At 39.9% G+C, this 18,465-nt stretch overlaps 2 protein-coding genes across 2 annotated transcripts; both read left to right on the top strand.

Annotated features, from left to right (window-relative positions):
- The first annotated feature begins 4,244 nt into the window (after positions 1-4,244).
- Positions 4,245-6,588, top strand: LOC110906089 (probable E3 ubiquitin-protein ligase BAH1-like). The gene is made up of 6 exons (XM_022151394.1): positions 4,245-4,443; positions 4,543-4,787; positions 5,454-5,711; positions 5,973-6,110; positions 6,204-6,262; positions 6,347-6,588. The coding sequence occupies exons 1-6, from the start codon at positions 4,275-4,277 to the stop codon at positions 6,450-6,452; spliced, it is 975 nt and encodes a 324-aa protein (XP_022007086.1). The 5' UTR covers positions 4,245-4,274; the 3' UTR covers positions 6,453-6,588.
- A 3,954-nt stretch (positions 6,589-10,542) lies between these two features.
- LOC110907591 lies at positions 10,543-11,238 on the top strand. Its single transcript, XM_022152550.1, has one exon. The coding sequence runs from the start codon at positions 10,543-10,545 to the stop codon at positions 11,236-11,238; it is 696 nt and encodes a 231-aa protein (XP_022008242.1).
- The last annotated feature ends 7,227 nt before the right edge of the window (positions 11,239-18,465 follow it).

Here is an 18,465-nt window from a genome sequence, read left to right as displayed (position 1 = left end):
TATGTGTAGTTATTTAATTCTATTGTTTGTGAAACTTGAACCTAAGACTTTCAAATCTAAGGGGTTGTTTGGCAACTTCTGAATGGGTAAATGTTGAACCACTTAGAGGTTTGAACCATTAAGTGCTGAACCAGTAAGAGATCTGAACCACTAAGGGCCAGTATAATGCTTAATCGTTCAGAGACAAATGTCTGACCAATTCAGATAAGAGGTCTTAACCATTCAGACTCGGTATAATGATTAATCATTCAGAGACACATGTCTAAACCATTCAGACATATGCTCGCAAAACAAACACTCTGAATCATTAAGTGCTCAACCAGTAAAGCGTCTCAACCATTAAGAGCCCCATCAAGAGCTAAACAAACAGCCCCTAAGTGTTCCTAAATGTTTTACCTTTGTTATTGTGGCGGACCCAGAAATTTTTTGTTGGGGGTGCAGATGAGATGTTCAACCATATTTTCAAGGGGTGCGGCCGAGTTTATTGTCTAAAATATACACTAAATTTTTTTTTCAATGGGGTGCGGCAGCCTACCCTAACCAAAGGCTAGATCCGCCCTACTTATTGCCAAATGGCCACCAACCCTATTGGTGTATAGTTGTTTAACTTGTCATTTGTCAAATCATTTGCAAGTACTTTTGCCCCAAAATCATTTAATAAGGGGATTTATTCGTGAGGACTCACCTTTGGTCATGGTGATATTAATCCTAAACATTCTTGTTATATGAATATCACCATTCTATAATCTCGTAAGAGACCTCAATGTTACACACTAACTAGACTAAACAAAACATAACCTATAAGGCTGAGAATATATCTTCCCGACCACCAATCTTCACGAGAAAATGGTTGTAGTGTTGTCCTCCGCGCGCAAGCTCAATCACACAACACACACATCTACTTTCAAAAGAGAACTTTTGGTGTTTCGGGTGTATTTATTCTAGTGCACTCGTGTTACCGAGCATACCTACTATACCCCCACACACCAAACATAACTCGTTCCAACACTAAGAGATTGTTTAGAATGTGAGAGGGAAAAAGAATCCCAAAAGTGGGGTTCTCTCTTTATGGAATAAAGAGGAAGGTGTAAGAATGAATGAGCCAAGGCCTCCTATTTATAGAGTCTGATTGGTCCTCTTACGATGATTGGAGCACAAATGTACATATTATCAAAGCTATCTTACGGTGTACTTTTTTTTCATAGAGTAAATTACAAGTTTTGTCCTTTACGTTTACACCAAATTGCAGGCGCTGTCCTTTAACGCAAAAATTGACAGGTTTTGTCCTTTTTGTTTCAAAATCTTACACGTTATGTCCTTTAGACCAAACCCAGTTAGATTTTTTTGGTTAAATCATATTACACAAGGGTAATTTGGTCATTTAACACAGTTTTTAAAAATTATATATAAAATAAAGCAAAATGATATATTCAACTCAACCTCTCTCTCTACCCCTCTCTCTCTACTCTCAGATTTCACCCACTTCACCGATCAAACCCTAACAAACCTTCATCACCTCCCCAAATCCCCCACAAATCACACCAAAATGACCGATTCAACCGACAAATTATCATACTTTCAAGCAATCACAGGCATAGAAGACATCGATTTATGCACCGAAATCCATCAATTCCGCCACCGTCGCCACCACTTTCGTCACCGCCACAGGTAACAATTACAAAAAAAAGCTACACAACCCTGAGCAATTACAGCCGAGAACATTCAAAGTAACAAGTTACAGAAGCCTTCTTTGTGAATGAAAAAGGAATAAACAATATAAAAGTGTATCTCATTATTCATGTTCTGTTGCAAATTGATTCCCCTGAGTAGCTGCATTAAGAACTAAAAAGGATCTGACACCACAATGGTGAAGATCTTAGGAAAAAGTGAACTTAATTCCACGAGTGCTTCTTTTTTTTATGCCATCACCACCACCATTCAAACCCATCTCATCATTTTTTAAGATCTGCAAACAAGAGATATGTTAAGGTTTCAAAAGATGGTTAAAGAGATCTGCCTAGATCTGGTGGTAGTGGCGGTTCTTGAACTAGTACACCCTTGGAGTGATGGTTGGGAGTGGGGCGGTGGTGAACAGTGATGGTGTGGGTGATGTTGAGAGTTGTGGTTGTTGGTGGACATATGTAGAGAGAAAGACGGACAGGGTAGAACGAGAGAGAGATGTGGGTTCTATCATCTATGTTAATGTGATATCAATATACAAATGTTATTTATGTATATAGGTAGAGGATCCTGTAAAAAAGGCCTAAAGTGTGAGAATGGTAAGAAAGAATCTCAGCTATTAGATCTTTTGATCTAATGGTTGAGATAAATAGGGACCAAATTGTAAAATATTTTCATTAGTTTGGACTGATTTGAAACATCTAAGGGCAATATAGTATTTTAAACCCACTAAAAATTAGGTAATGCATATGTAACTTCCCCCGTCTTTTTTAAACGTCAATAACTTTTTGTACGTAACTTTAAAAAAAAAAATACACCATAATAACGAGCGTTTTTTTATCTTTAATATGAGTACCATATTGCTATACTTATATAGAGAAAAAATTATGTTTCGATCAGATGTTTAGTCAATGAATGGTGTTATATACTTGCTGAATGGTGTTATATACTTGCTGAATGGTGTTATATACTGCTGAATGGTGTTATATACTTACTGAATGGTGTTATATACTTGCTGAATGTTGAATGGTGTTATATACTTGTTGAATGGTGTTATATACTTGCTGAGTGGTGTTATATACTTGTTGAATGGTGTTATATACTTACTGAATGGTGTTATATACTTGCTGAATGGTGTTATATACTTGCTGAATGGTGTTATATACTTCCTATAATTAAGGTGGCGGTTGTAGGAAGTTTTTAATTAATTGAATTAATGATAAACTTACTTGTTTACCCTTTTCAATTAATGTAGATCTAATGGCTGAGATTCTTTCTTACCTTTCTCACACTTTTGGTCTTTTTTACAATAACCTTACCCTATGTATATAATATATTATATTAGTTTTTCAATTTTTTTATTGTTAATTAAATATTTATGTATATACATCATACATGGGTAAAAAGACCAAATTACCCTTGTATAATATGATTTAACCAAAAAAATCTAACTGAGTTTGGCCTAAAGGACATAACATGTAAGATTTTGAAACAAAAAGGACAGAACCTGTCAATTTTTGCGCTAAAGGACAGCGCTTACAATTTGGTGTAAACGTAAAGGACAAAACTTGTAATTTACTCTTTTTCATATAAAGTAAAGCTATTCATCCTTTCATTATCTTAATAATACAATATAACGTTTTATAAAATTTCGAGTATACCGTTGCTACGTTTTTGTTTTTTCTAAGATTTGATAAAAAAATTAGTTTACCTAGACGAATCCGAACAATTTTTTTTGCTTGACGGTATAAAATTTATTGAAACCGTAGTTGTATTTACAATAATGTTTTATTGATATCGTACGCCGCAAGTGTGTGTATGGTAACAATCCCGTCACAAATTAACCGATACCGACTGAACAATATTGACACTAATACCAATATTCATTCTTATATTTTTCTATTAATGATATAAAACACATGTTAATATCCTCTTATACATATCTTCTTTGATTGCTAATTTGCTATACCGGATGTTTAGTAACATATCGATACTGTAACCTAACCGAATCAATACCAAAAAAAACACACTGCAAAACAAGAGAAATCCCACTAAGAGGGGACGGGGCACATACGTTATAGTATAACGTGAATCTCCATCACGCGTTGAACTCGACCGCCGGTACATGCGGTAACGCGTTATACATTAACGAAATCCATTTTCCGTTATTTCCTTCACGCGTTATGATTTTGGTTTGTGAGGGTATTTGTTGGTTGGGGGGAAATTGTTGGGTGTGGTGGTGAGTGATGACCACCCCTACTAAAAATGCTTGTGAGTGATGGAAAAATGGTCAATGACATGGCGAAACTTGATTGGTGCTTGTGAGTGATAAATTCTATCACTAGTGAACCACCCCCAGTCCCCTAAGGCAAACAATAAATATATTTTTTCCAACAAGAAACCATATTCACCATTTTGTTGGAAATTACATAAATATACCCCTTGGCATTTGAAAACAACTAAGGTTAACACGACACGTGGACTGCATGTAGCCGTGTGACTCACACAACCTCTAAATGTCGTCTCTAGGGTTTCCACCGCCTCCATCTACGATCAAACTCATATTCTTCTTCTTCAGCTAAACCTCTACAAAAATGAAGTTTGGACAGATGTATTCAGAGTATCTACACGGTGAAAAAGTCAACTCTTTTGATCTCGACAAGTTCTCTCACGTTGACTACAAGAGCCTTAAAAAGGTTTTGAAAACCTGTCGTTGTCAGAACGATACAGTTTCAGATCTTCCTCGTTATCAGTCCTGCCCACGTAAGTTTTTGTTCTTTTTTTTATTAATGTTTTAAAGGAATTTTGAATGCATGATAAAGTTTGTTAATTGTTATGCTTGTATGTGATTGAATATTTTAGGGTGTGATCAGATATTTTTCTCTGAGATAATGAAGGAAGCTTCTGGTGTAGCTGGATGTTTTAGTTCTAGGGTTAGGCATCTTGTTCATCTTCATTGCACCGGTGGTTTGCAGAGATGTTTACTGCACTTGTTTCAGTGTTTTAAGGATGATCAACAAGCACTTGTGCAGGAAGGAAGAATGTTAATTAGTTATGTTATTATGAATGCTATAGCTCTTAAGAAGATTCTTAAGAAGTATGATAAAGTAAGCTTAGATATTATCACTTTGGTTTTTAAGTTATTTATTTTTGACAGTGGTGTTCACTGTTCATGGTTCATGGTTCGGTTTAGTCGGTTTTTAGGAAATTACAAATGAACAAGCCAGTTTTAACAGTTCATGAACAGTTCATGGTTCATGTATAGAGGTGGTTTTTGGTGTCGAGAGTCTTTCTAGAAACGACGTCAGTATCGTTTGAGTTAGTGGTATGGTTTGTCTACATGTTATCTTTCAGGGGCGCAGGATTGGGGGGGGGGATTTTCCGCTTAGTAGTGTTATATATGTAGTTTTCGTATAGAAATTTTTGAGTATATACGTTTTCTTAGATTCCTATATGTACTTTGATATGAGTAAGATTTTACCGGGGTCTTGTAAAAAAGCATACGTTCATATTAAATTAAAAAAATGGTAATGATCTTTCACGAATATAATATATGTACGTAATCCTATATTTCTAAAAAAAACAAATAATAGATTTCAAACCTTCGGTTCCAAGTTCTAAACCGTCAAACCATTAAAACTTAACTATGAACCGGGCCATAAACCGGCCAAACCAACCGACTTTTTTTGGGTATGCGAGCTTTAGTCGGTTTCAGCAGTTTATGAAGACCCCTATTTTTGGATTTTTGTTTTTTTCTTTCATTGATTTTTCAGGTGCACAAATCTGTAAGTGGTATGAACTTCAAGTCCAAGTTGCAGGCTGAACACTTGGAGATTTCACAGTCACCATGGTTAATTGAACTGGTGGCTTTATATTTGAACTTCAATGAATCAAACCATATGATTGACTACAAGCTTCATGACATACCATTCTCTTGTGATCTCACCATTGCAGATTCAGAACTCGTATTGAGATTAGTGCTTCCAGGTTATGCAAATTTGGAATACAATCTCACTTGTCCGATTTGTTTGGTACGTCCTATTATAATTCTGATTTTTCATATAATCTTGTAAACTAAATGCATATATCTTTTCCATGAATTTTGCTCGCCGAGTCTATTATATGATTGATCATATCTGGTTTGAATATTAAGGATGTTATCGGCGTGTTATGTTATTATTACTTTTTCATTGTAGTCTTTCTATATAATTCAATACACATAAGATGTTATTCACCAATACATTTTACAGTTGTTTAAAGTTTCGTATCTTCTGTGCAATCTCATTCACCAGAATACTGTTTTTCATCCATCTGCTTTGAGCTGTGGGCATATCTTTTGCAAGTCATGTGCTTGCTCAGCAGGATCTGTTTTAATATTTCAAGGGCTTAAATCTGCAAGCCCAAAAATGAGGTGTCCAGTTTGCAGAGAGGTTAGCACGAATAGAATTGTTTTTTTTTTTTTAAATGAATCGTGACATCAGTCTACCGATAAATAAACAAAGCGCGAGTTTATGCGGTTGCAGGATGGTGTGTATGGTAATGCAGTGAGCATGTCTGAACTCAATCTACTTTTAAAGCGAAGGTAAGTAGTAATATTAAGTTTATAAAATCTTGTGAATGAACTTTGATCACTTAGGAATGCTACACTACTACATGGGATTTGCAGGTTCAAAGAACAATGGAAAGAAAGACTTGTTGAAGAACATGGTGAAGTTACGAAGCAAACTAAAGACTATTGGGAGTTGCAAACTAGATATTTTTCAGGAATTTGATTATTGATAATACTAGATCTTGATTAGTTTACCTACCTTTGATCCAATAAGCTTCTCTTCGGTTGTAAACACAAATGGAAATGGTTTGTGCAACTATCTTTGATTCAATAAGCGTCTGTGAGATTTATATTTTTAATTTTGCAAGTTGTCTTCTAATTAATATTTTGATACGAATATACAAAACAAGTTTTCTATTCGGAACACCATCGTTTGAACCGGTTGGAGAGAAACCGGATTTCAGTTTTTTCTTCTTCTATTAGCTAATCTAGTGATTATTTTACTTTTACGAACGTTATATTTTATCCATATGGTAAATTCAAACAAAAAGACAAGTGTTGTATTTCCTGGTGTGGAGTGGAGGAGGGTAGTGGTAGTCCCTTGAGAATGAACCACCATGTAGGCATCCACGTCAGCAGGTGTGTAGGATGAGCATAAAGAGATGGGCCTAGGGTGCAGGTCGAGCCTCTTTATATAAACATACGTATGTATGTGTGTATGTATGTGTGTGTGTGATAAAAAGAAACAACCCGTCGCAGGTGGCATTGGCAGGAGGATGGCGACGAATCGACGATGACAGGCCCAAGGGGGCGGTTTTTCTGGTCCAAGCCGGAGGTCGACAGGAGGGGACGAGCCCTACACCTAGGGGTGCAAACGAGCCGAGCCGAGCCCGAGCTCGGTCAGGCTCGAGCTCGAGCTCGATTAAGTTATGAGAGCTCGGGCTCGAGCTCGGCTCGATTCGAGCTTTGTTTACAAAGCACGAGCTCGGCTCGTTTTTATTTTATCAAGCTCGAGCTCGGCTCGGGCTCGCCTCGTTTATTATCTATTAATTAGTATATTAAATAAAAATAATATAAATAATAGACTTTTTAGGCTTGCGAGCTCGATAAGTGAAGCTCGGGCTCGTGCTCGTTTACTAAATAAGCTTATTTTTAGGTTTGAGGTCGGCTTGTAAACAAGTTTAAATAAGCTCGGCTCGACTCGGCTCGTTTACACTAAGGTTCGATAAGGCTCGACGAGCCTAACGAGCTTCACATGTGAGGCTCGAGCTCGGGCTCGATAAACAAACGAGCTTTGTTTTGAGGCTCAAGCTCGGCTCGGGCTCGATAAGGCTCGGCTCGTTTCGAGCTTTTTCTCGAGCCGATCTCGAGTAGCTCGCGAGCCGCTCAGCTCGTTTGCACCCCTACCTACACCCTACAGTCTAATCAAGTAATTGTGGGTTTAAATCCTACAAAGGGCAAGTATGGTTGTTTTAGTTGTTTAAGAAAAGATAAATATTTTTGTATTTTGTTAAAACTAGTAAAATATTTATTTTAAACTTTTTAATCATGTTTGATGTCATTTGATTTTTAAAAGGAGTTTGATCAGTGAACCTGTATGACGGCCTATTTAACGATCGGTTCAGTTATTAAAAAAACATTGATCAAGTAATATTAAAGCCGAATAGAATTAAAAAAAATATTTAGTAACATTGTTAAAACCGAATAGGAGCGGTTGATAAACTGCTAAAGCTGTTCATTATCATTTTTTTCTTTTTAAAACAATAAATATATAATAAACAATATATTTTATGGGGAAGATTCAAATGAAAACCACTAGTTATTATGAAAACTCGAAAACTAATTAAAAAAACCAAAAAAAAACATACCAATTTTTTTTTTGCATACCAATTTTCACAACTTTATATATGTAAAAAATTTAAAAAAAAAAAAAAATTTGTAGTGCACATGTGTATGTGTACTACAATTTTTTTAAAATTTTTTTATATATATATAAAAACCTACGATTTTTATAAAAAAAATGAAAAAAAATTGGTGTGTTTTTTAGGCTTTTTTTAGTTAGTTTTCGAGTTTTCACAATAAAAGTGGTTTTCATTTGAACCATGGTCCTCCCGTCTCACTTAGAGTATTAGAGGTGAGGGTTCCGAGTTTCCCGTCATTATTTCGTCTAAGTTAGAGGAGGGAGAGAAGGGTAGGTTATTAGAGGTGTTGAGAGTGAATAGGGAGGCCATTGCATGGCGTCTTTCGGATATTAAGGGCATAAGCCCCGCCTATTGTACCCACCGGATACTCATGGAAGATGACTATAAGCCGGTGGTGCAACCTCAACGGCGGCTCAATCCGAACATGCAAGAGGTCGTTAAGAAAGATGTGCTTAAGCTATTAGATGCCGGGGTGATCTACCACATTTCCGATTCACCATGGGTTAGCCCGACCCAAGTCGTCCCAAAGAAGGGTGGGATGACGGTGATCATGAACGAAAAGAACGAGTTAATCCCTTCCCGTACTGTTACCGGTTGGCGTGTGTGCATGGACTATCGAAAGTTAAACGACGCCACCCGGAAAGACCACTTCCCCTTACCATTCATTGACCAAATGTTGGAGCGTCTAGCGGGTCAACAATTCTATTGTTTTCTCGATGGATTTTCGGGTTATTTTCAGATCCCCATCGCCCCGGAGGATCAAGATAAAACGAAGTTCACATGCCCTTACGACACTTATGCGTATCGCCGCATGCCTTTCGGGTTATGCAACGTTCCGGCAACTTTCCAAAGATGCATGGTCGCTATATTCCAAGACATGCTTGAGACTTCCATGGAGGTTTTCATGGATGACTTCTCGGTTTATGGCACTACTTTCGAACAATGTCTTTTAAATCTTGATAGGATGCTTAAGAGGTGCATCGAGACAAATCTTATGTTGAATTGGGAGAAGTGTCACTTTATGGTGACGGAGGGGATAGTTTTAGGACACAAGGTGTCGAGAGAGGGTATAGAGGTGGATAGGGCCAAGATAGATACCATAAGTAGATTGCCTCCACCTACTAGTGTCAAGTCCGTTAGGAGCTTCCTAGGTCATGCGGGCTTTTATAGGCGTTTCATAAAGGATTTTTCCAAAATCACACGCCCCATGACCCGACTTTTAGAGAAGGATGTACCTTTCGTCTTCGACGATGAGTGCATCAAGGCGTTCGACTTCTTGAAAGAAAAACTTGTTAGTGCCCCGATACTTGTTTCTCCCAATTGGAGCTTACCTTTTGAGCTCATGTGTGACGCAAGCGATTATGCCGTAGGTGCGGTCCTAGGTCAAAGAGTCGATAAACACTTTCATCCAATCTACTACGCGAGCAAACTCTAAATGATGCTCAAGAGAACTATACCACCACGGAAAAGGAACTCTTAGCCGTAGTGTTTGCGTTTGATAAGTTTCGCTCATATCTCGTGCTTTCCAAAACCACCGTGTTCACCGATCACGCCGCTTTGCGATTTCTATTCCAAAAGAAAGACGCGAAGCCGCGTCTCATTAGATGGATTCTTTTGCTCTCCGAGTTCGGTATAGAAATTAAGGATAAAAAGGTAGCGGAAAACGACCACTTGTCACGGTTAGAGGATCCAAAGAGAGAGGAGGTTCGTGAGGATTCCATAGGAGACACTTTTCCCCATGAAACCATAGATTTTGTTAGTGCCGAGGTAGAGGGTTTGCCATGGTTCTCGGACTTGGCAAATTATTTAGCGACCGGTGATCTTGTGAGGGGTATGTCTTTTCAACAAAAGAAAAAGCTTCTTAGGGAGGCTAGGAAATATATTTGGGACGACCCGTACCTATTTAGGATAGGGGGAGATCGAGTGCTTAGGAGATGTGTTTCAAAGGAGGATGGTTTAGACATCCTTAGACATGTGCACGAGGGTTTAACGGGAGGCCATCACGGAGCGAATGTGACGGCACAAAAGGTATTTGATAGTGGGTTTTATTGGCCAACGGTAGTTAAGGATGCCGTAGAGTTTGTTAGGACATGTGACCGTTGCCAACGTACCGGCAACATCTCATCCAAGGATGAAATGCCTCAAAATCCGATCCAAGTCTTGGAAATCTTTGACGTGTGGGGCATTGACTTCATGGGACCTTTTCCATCTTCAAGTGGAAATAGGTACATCCTCGTGGCTATTGATTACGTTTCAAAGTGGGTCGAAGCTTAAGCTTTGCCCACCAATGATGCCCAAGTGGTGGTGAGATTCCATAAAAAGTTATTCACGCGTTTCGGAGTCCCTAAAGCTATCATAAGTGACCGTGGCACGCATTTTTGCAATTCCGCCATGGAAAAGGCACTTGCACGCTACGGTGTCACTCACCGTCTTTCTACCGCATACCACCCGCAAACTAGTGGCCAAGTAGAGAATGCCAACCGAGGGGTGAAGAGAATCTTAGAGAAAACGGTAGGAAAAAGTAGAAAGGATTGGTCGGAAAAGCTTGACGACGCTTTGTGGGCTTTCCGCACCGCCTATAAGACACCGTTAGGAACAACACCCTTTATGATTGTGTATGGCAAAGCGTGCCATCTTCCGGTAGAGTTAGAGCATAGAGCTTTATGGGCTTTGAAAACCGTTAACCTCGACCTTACCGAGGCCGCTAGAAGGAGGTTCTTCCAAATTCACGAGTTGGAAGCATTGAGGGATGCCGCCTATGAACGATCTTGGAGTATCAAGGAAAAAACTAAGGCGTTGCATGATAGGAGGTTGCGAGGCTTGAAAGAGTTTAAGGTAGGTGATAAAGTGCTTTTGTTCAATTTGAGGTTGAAATTGATAGCAGGGAAATTGAAATCAAGATGGAGTGGACCGTATGTGGTGAGAGAAGTGTTTCCGTACGGCACGGTTGAAGTATACGACGAAGTCGACAAAGGGGTATGGAAGGTAAACGGTCATAGATTGAAACATTACTTGGGAGGTCCCATTGATACCACCGAGGAGGAAGAAATTCCTCTAGAGGACCCACCTACCTTCACCGACCAGTGAGTGCGAAAAGCTTCGTGTGCAGAGTATGTACCGTTTGTAAATTTCCTAATTTATCATATTTTTCGTAGTTTTTCGGTCTTTGTTTTGTGTCGTTGAGAATTCTGCAGGTTTCATCACCGCTACGGAACGGGAAAAAGCATGAGAAAAGAGGTCCCAGGTATGTGTCTTGGACACTTAGAAAAAATTTTGTGGGTTTTGGATGGTTTGGGAAAGTGTTGGAAATTTTTCTAAGGCATGAAACAAGAAATTTTTCGGAACATTCTGTGAAAAACAGCCCTTGGCGCGACGCCAAGGGCCTTAGCGTCACGTGAGGGGTAAGGGTCCAAAAACAATTAAAATCAAGCCCGCCGCATTACGCGAGGCCCCCCTCGGACCCCACCGCGTCACGCGACGCCCCCATGAACCTTTTAAAATCGTTTTTCTTGAACCTGTTTGCTGAAACATTTCCCTTTTCACATCTACAAACCCTAATCGCGAATTTCACAAAAATCATCATAATTTACTCGTTTTTCCACCAAATCACCCCATTCTTCTTCCTAAATCACCACAATCACATTCCCCACAATCTTAACCATCCATTTCACCCGAATTCGCGCTCCATTCTCGCGTTTTTGGACAAATTCGTGCACCATAAGTTCAAGACTTCATTTTTCTTGCTAAATCAGAATTCAATGTATGATTTCTGTGATTTCTCGCTCGTAGGTAGCTTTATTGCTTAATTGTAGTGTCGGGTCAGTCATGTCTTAGATCTAGGGTTTGTGTAGGTTGATAAAGTTAGGATTTTTGAGCTTTTTGCCATGTTAGTGGTATGCGGGTGGTCATGTTTGGGATGTTTACATACAATGGGGCTTGCGGATGGTTCGGGTTGGTTTGCTTGAGGTTGTTTGAGACGTGTGGGATATGTTTGGCCAACTAGACACCATGTTTGAGCTTTACGGGTTTGTTTGGCTATCACTAATGAATTTTTACTAAAAAAATAGGTTTTTGAACTGATTTTTGCAAATGTGATTAGTTTTCTAAACGGATTTTGTTGCCACAAACGTTGCGTTAAGGTTTAAAAAAGTCAAACTCTCACGTGTTTCGCCTCAAGTGTGGGGATATTTTGGCACTTGTGCTTAATTGAGGACAATTAAAGTGCCGGGAGGAGATAGTGTACATTGAGTCTTATTTCGTTCGAGTCATTGAGTCTAGTAGTTTCGTAGAGTAGTAGTTTGAGTCTAGTGTCGGGTTTACTTATATGCATGTATGTCACACCCCGATTTCCACGTGTATCACCGGTGGGCCCGGTGGGGGATTACCGTGACGTAGTTGGCAACAATATAGTCAAACCACAATGTATAAATGCACAGCGGAAGCATAAAGATAATATAATCCAACCATTGATTGTAATATCGAATGTATCACATATAGTTGAATAGTATCCACAGGGGATCAAAATAATAATAAAAATATTGTTCGACAGACAAGACATCAAAGCTTGCGAGACTTCTTAAGATGCTAAGGAGCTATTGCCAGCCGATTATGTGACAACCCTCACTAAACCAGGTATCCGTACGATTTAATTAATAAATAATTGCTGCTTAATTACTGTGCTTAACTGAAATTGCTGACGAACTGCTACTTGATTTCTAGTACTTGTATATTCCTGCATCATACTTTGATTGCCGTCACTACATTATTTACAAGTTGAACCTTAGTGACAAACATGATGCACTAAAGCACAGTAGCATTAGAACGGATGTCCTATTGAACATGCTGGCAAAGCCAGCATCAGGCAGACACTGCCTCTAAGGCCTGTATGAGCCAGAATTATTTTACTACACCCATAGTGAGTGTAGGGATACAAGGGTTGTAGAACTGCGTCTCTAGGAATAAGATATAATGACTGGATGTGCCTAAAACGTATTCTAAGCACGAAACACAACACTTTTATTTACATACTAGCTTCTGGCTAACTAATAAAGTGCCAAGACATGAGGAAATATTCCTGACACTTTGGGAAATAAATTGTGTCACTAAAAATATTATTAATGACGCTTAAAAGCTTACTTAAGCTCTTTAACGGATTTCTATCCAAACGAACAACCGGACTATACCCGGGACATAAAAATATTGACAATAATATTATTGGTCTTTTTCTGAGCCAGTTAGGGTCCCTGAATACCCTAACACCCGCGTTATAACACATCATACAACTAACCGAGTTAACCTCTAAATCTAACTTGGTTTAAAGTAACTAAACACTAACTATAGACTTGAAATCGAACCAAGACCCCCCCCCATTGAGATCGGCCAACTAGAGGGAGACAACAAGGGTACAATCTCGATTATTATATTGTTTATGCTTAATATCAAGGGGACATGTAATCCATTGGACGAAGAACTTGAATTTTTGTCTATAAAATCTAACCTAAACACACTAGAGATTACTCACACCACTCACCACTCAAGCTCTCTCTCTCCCTCTTGCTTCCTCTCGGCCGAGCACCCACACTTCCATCCATCCATCATCCAACTTCAAACATCACATTCCAAGCATACACAAGCCTTTCGGGTCACGCATAAGGAGTCTTGGAGCTAACGGAAGTGGAAGGACCTCGTTATCTTGCTTTTATCCACCACATTTTCGCCTAGATTCTTCCCTAGCCTCGAGCTAGAGGTATAACACTTAAAACTCATACTCGGATCATTCTAAAGTGGTTAATAAGATTTGTAACGGTTAAAACTCGGAAACTTGCATTTTGAATCTTTAAAGTCTACTAAAACATGAATATAGTTGGTTAAAAGCTTAATACTTGTGTAAAAGTTGTAGTATTTGAAAGTGATGATTATTTAGGCCCGATCTACGTTGTGGTAGCTCGGATCATCGTTTAACCCGACTTTGTTAAGATCATGGATCTTGACATAAGCTTGTTTCGGACGGTACGAGGGTTAAAAGGTGAAACTCTACCACACGAGAAACATGAACTTGTGTAAAAGTATTTTTACTTGTAAAATAGTATTTAAAACTAGCGGATCTACGTATGTACAAGTGGTATTTTCGTAGAACCAAGTGTCGAGAAAATCATGTTTTATAAAAGTCGGATGACACACTAACAAGTATGATTTTTACAAACCACAAGTGTATAAACACTTGTGAGATGAAAAGTTTCGACAAAATAACATTTTTTGTAAAAGATGACGGGAAGTTGTAAAGGATGATTTATTCTAAAAACGAGGTTTTTACGATAATAAGTTATCTTACACATAGATCCACAAAATATAACGGGATCTACACTATAGTTTTCGGAAAAATCACAAGTTCATGTGATTATGCGATTTACATACTTGTCGACTAGTTTGATGTGTCGGAAATTGATTGATTGATTAAAGAAGTGTTGAAATGATTTTGTAAAAGAAAATGATACGCTTGAAAGCGTGGCCACCTCCAGTTACAGGGGAAACTCTGGCGAAATTTTTCTAAAAATATAACACTTAGAATTATTTACAAGTGTTAGAATTATTTTTGATATGTTTCCAAAATATATTTCGCCACGACTTTATTTACAAATATTCGGAGGTGGGATTTTCACAAAACTAACGTGATAAATATATATTTGATAAATATAATTTTTCACAACATTGTTTATGATTATTTTGTGAAAATACATAAATATTATTTTTAGGGTAAAAATAATATTTACAAACGTTGACGAATCCAAAATAATACAAACGCTTTTACGATAAACATATAAGTTACACCGGTAATTATTATTACCACTTAATCGTTAAAACGTAACTTACGCATTATACGGAAATATTCATGAACGCGTATTTTGTCAACGCATTATTTTGGAAGTATTATGTGAAGTGAAAATATAATATTTTTGAGAAAAATATTTATATTTTGGAAGAAGAAGTAAAAAAAAATATATTAAGTGGGACTTAATGATATAATACAAATACACATGTATTAAATCCCCCATCCTTAGGAAGGAGATTAACTACCAAGTACATGCAAAATATAAACACGAAATAGTTGTCTAACTATTTCCCAAAAACTTAAACTATGAAGCTAAGGCACGGCCATCCGTCTAATAGAATTAGCACATGTAGGTCGTTGCACAGCAGCCTGACATTCGGAGTACTTGGTACAGCGACGCACTGACTGTGAGTTCATGTCCCCCTTTTCTCTTAACTGTTTTCAGTTTTCTAAACTGCGGGGGTGAAATACATGTTACACTGATTATGAATACTTTATACATGGTATGGTTAGCGTAAGGAGGTTTGTTACTTAGATCATGTGAGTGGGTAGGCGGAAACTTGAGGCCATTAATCCTCATGGTAGGACCGAGGGACAGGAGCGGTAGATCTATCTGGGTGTAGCGAGCCCAGCCCTAGGTCCAGCATAACGGACCTCGGGGTGACTTAGTGCCCGACGCATAAATCCGCTAGGTTTGAGTCTTCCTACTTGCACTTCACACATATCAATGGCCTTGCAAACCATTGGTGATCTCTTTTTCCTTATTTGCTACATACCAGGGTTTTTGATAAATACAAAGGTTTATTTACTCACTTACACATGAACTCGCTCAACATTATTGTTGATTTTTCAACTTACATGTATTTCAGGGAATTAAAAGATCTGGCACGGTATGGCATGTTTTCCGCTGCATTAGTCACCGAGGTCATCCAGGGTTTGGGGAATGTGACTCTTTCCTGGACAAGTCACAGTCCTTAAACCATGTTTATGTTATGTTTGGTGTTTGTAATGTTTGGACAAGTTTATGGTTGTTAGGGTGTTATCCCGTTAAGACAATGTTATGGTATTTTTATTTTAATGGATGATCTTGCATATTTTTAATTCATATAGCTTTGTTATGATTAAGCTATGGTATTAAGAAGTCACACCAAATTAACCACGCTTCCGCAAAGCCAGGGTGTGATAGCTTGGTATCAGAGCTCTGATCATAGCGAACTAGGATTCCTTCTCGAGTCTAGACTATGATCACTAGGGCTCTCACGAAAACATTTTTACTGCATACCACTTAAGTCCAGATCGAAAACCTTTTTATAAACAAATGTTGAGCGCATTTTATTTATTATTTTTAGGCTCAGTCTGGGAGGCTGAGGCTCAGTATGGGAGGCTGAGGCTCGGTCTGGGAGTCCGAGGCTCGATCCAATGGATCGAGGTAGTTGTCTAGTGGGACTAGGGAGTCAGTCTGGGAGGCTGGGAAAATTGGCTAGTGGGACTAGGGAGTCAGTCTGGGAGGCTGGGAGATTTGGCTAGTGGGACTAGGGAGTCAGTCTGGGAGGCTGGGAGAATTGGCTAGTGGGACTAGGGAGTCAGTCTGAGAGACTGGGAGGCTAGTGGGACTAGGAAGAGCAGTCTGGGAGGCTGGGAGAATTGGCTAGTGGGACTAGGAAGAGCAGTCTGGGAGGCTGGGAGGCTAGTGGGACTAGGGGAATTATGTGATATCTTACTTGGTAACTTATGTGATTATTTGATTGAATGACTGATTATTTGTGCATACTTGTGTCTATGTCACAGACTCATAGACTCACCAGGCACAGGTGACTCGGACACCACCGGACCCATACCTATCGTATCTGATGACCTCCCATCTTCGGAGCATGAGGTGCATACATCTGATTCCACCAGCACGGACGACGACGATTTCCAGCCCTTCGCACTACCCGAGGGTGCTGATGAGCCTGCGGATGGCCCCCCTGCTGAGTACTTACCTCTAGTTGTGATTCCGGCTCCTATACCTTTAGCTGTTTATCCCGCATATGACTTACTACTTGACGCCGAGGCTGACGGCGATATCGATCTGTTTGAGGATGAGCCTATAGAGGATGAGATCCCGGACGCAGCCCTACTTCCTGCTGGCGATCTTCTGATGATCGCTGATGCCCCTGCTGAGGACGCACCCGCACATTCACCGGTCCCAGACTCCTTTGAGTCTGTGGCATCCGCACCTTCTCACGAGGTGAGCGCACAGCACTTTGCACACGACTCGGATCCTGACCAGGCATCCTCTGCTGCACCTATCCCGAGCTTCGCATTTGAGCATGACGACATAGAGGATTCTGATCCTATCTTTCCTCCGGGATTTGACCCGGATCATGATATTGAGTTTATCCCGATGGACCAGCCCATGGAGGATCCCGCTGATCCAGTTGATCCTATTGATCCCGATTTCGATTTCGAGATGGCTTTTGATGACCATGAGCCTGCCTTGGCTCCTGAGCAGGCAGCTGCTCTAGATCCTATGCCCGAGCATGACCCCGTACATGCTGGCATCCCAGTTGAGCCCGTTCTAGTTGACCCGCCCGTTGATGATCATCTGGAGGGTGATCATGTTGTTGCTGTCGATCCTGTTGTTCCCCCACCTATTGTTGATATACCTGTTGACCATCCTGTTGATCACGTTGCACCGGTTGATCCTATTGTTGCTCCCCCATTTGATCCCGTTCCACTTGAGCCTGAGCACGCACTGTTTGCAGATCACATGGATCCACCGGATGAGCATGCACAGCACGGTTGGATACCTGCTGATGAGGACGTTCCACCTTTGCCCCCTCAGATCCCTGTTACACGACATATTGATTTCACTTTTCAGGTTCCTCAGTTCGTACCTCCAGCGAGGCCTGGAGAGGGCTCTTCAGCCCATCCTTTTGGGCACGTACCGATGTCTATTCCCTTCATGCCCCAGATGTCATCTGTTCCATCCTCTACTGCACCGTTTCATGTGGCACCGTTTGACCCCACCAGTGAGCCTTTGCTTTGGTCGACACCAGCAGTCATGCCACCTACTGATCCTTACCATCCATTTCATGTGGGACACACTATAGAGGATGTTTTGATGTCCTTCGTTCATCAGCACGAGTCACACACGCAGCGTCTCCAGGAGCTCGAGAGAGCTCAGCTGCCACCATGTTCATGCCATGGTCAGATACACTCTCCTCTTCAGCCATGTCGATCATTACCCCCAGATTATGCTGCTCGTCTCTTTACACTAGAGCAGCAGGTTGCTTCCGTCATTCGCACTCAGTAGGCTATGGAGGAGGACTGGCTTCAGCTACGCCGCTTGCTTTACACTTACTTTCCCCCTCCTCCACCGCCATCTGTATAGAGCTCATCAGTACTGCTTGTGTAGACGTTGGTGAGAGGACCGCGATTGCTTTTGGTTGCATAGCATTTTGGAGACTACATGATGATACTGACTTTTGACACATACTTGA

Source organism: Helianthus annuus, chromosome 14 (assembly GCF_002127325.2).
Source record: "Helianthus annuus cultivar XRQ/B chromosome 14, HanXRQr2.0-SUNRISE, whole genome shotgun sequence".
Lineage (NCBI taxonomy): Eukaryota > Viridiplantae > Streptophyta > Magnoliopsida > Asterales > Asteraceae > Helianthus > Helianthus annuus.
Note: the sequence above shows the minus strand (reverse complement) of the source record. Positions and strands in the feature narration are given on the sequence as shown.

What these genes read in the sequence shown, in the direction of transcription:
- LOC110906089 (XM_022151394.1), top strand. Translation starts at nt 4,275, where the DNA reads ATGAAGTTTGGACAGATGTATTCAGAGTATCTACACGGTGAAAAAGTC. An exon ending in TCGTTATCAGTCCTGCCCAC is followed by an intron (nt 4,444 to 4,542) that starts GTAAGTTTTTGT and finishes TGAATATTTTAG; the next exon opens with GGTGTGATCAGATATTTTTC. An exon ending in TTCTTAAGAAGTATGATAAA is followed by an intron (nt 4,788 to 5,453) that starts GTAAGCTTAGAT and finishes TTGATTTTTCAG; the next exon opens with GTGCACAAATCTGTAAGTGG.
- LOC110907591 (XM_022152550.1), top strand. Translation starts at nt 10,543, where the DNA reads ATGGAAAAGGCACTTGCACGCTACGGTGTCACTCACCGTCTTTCTACC.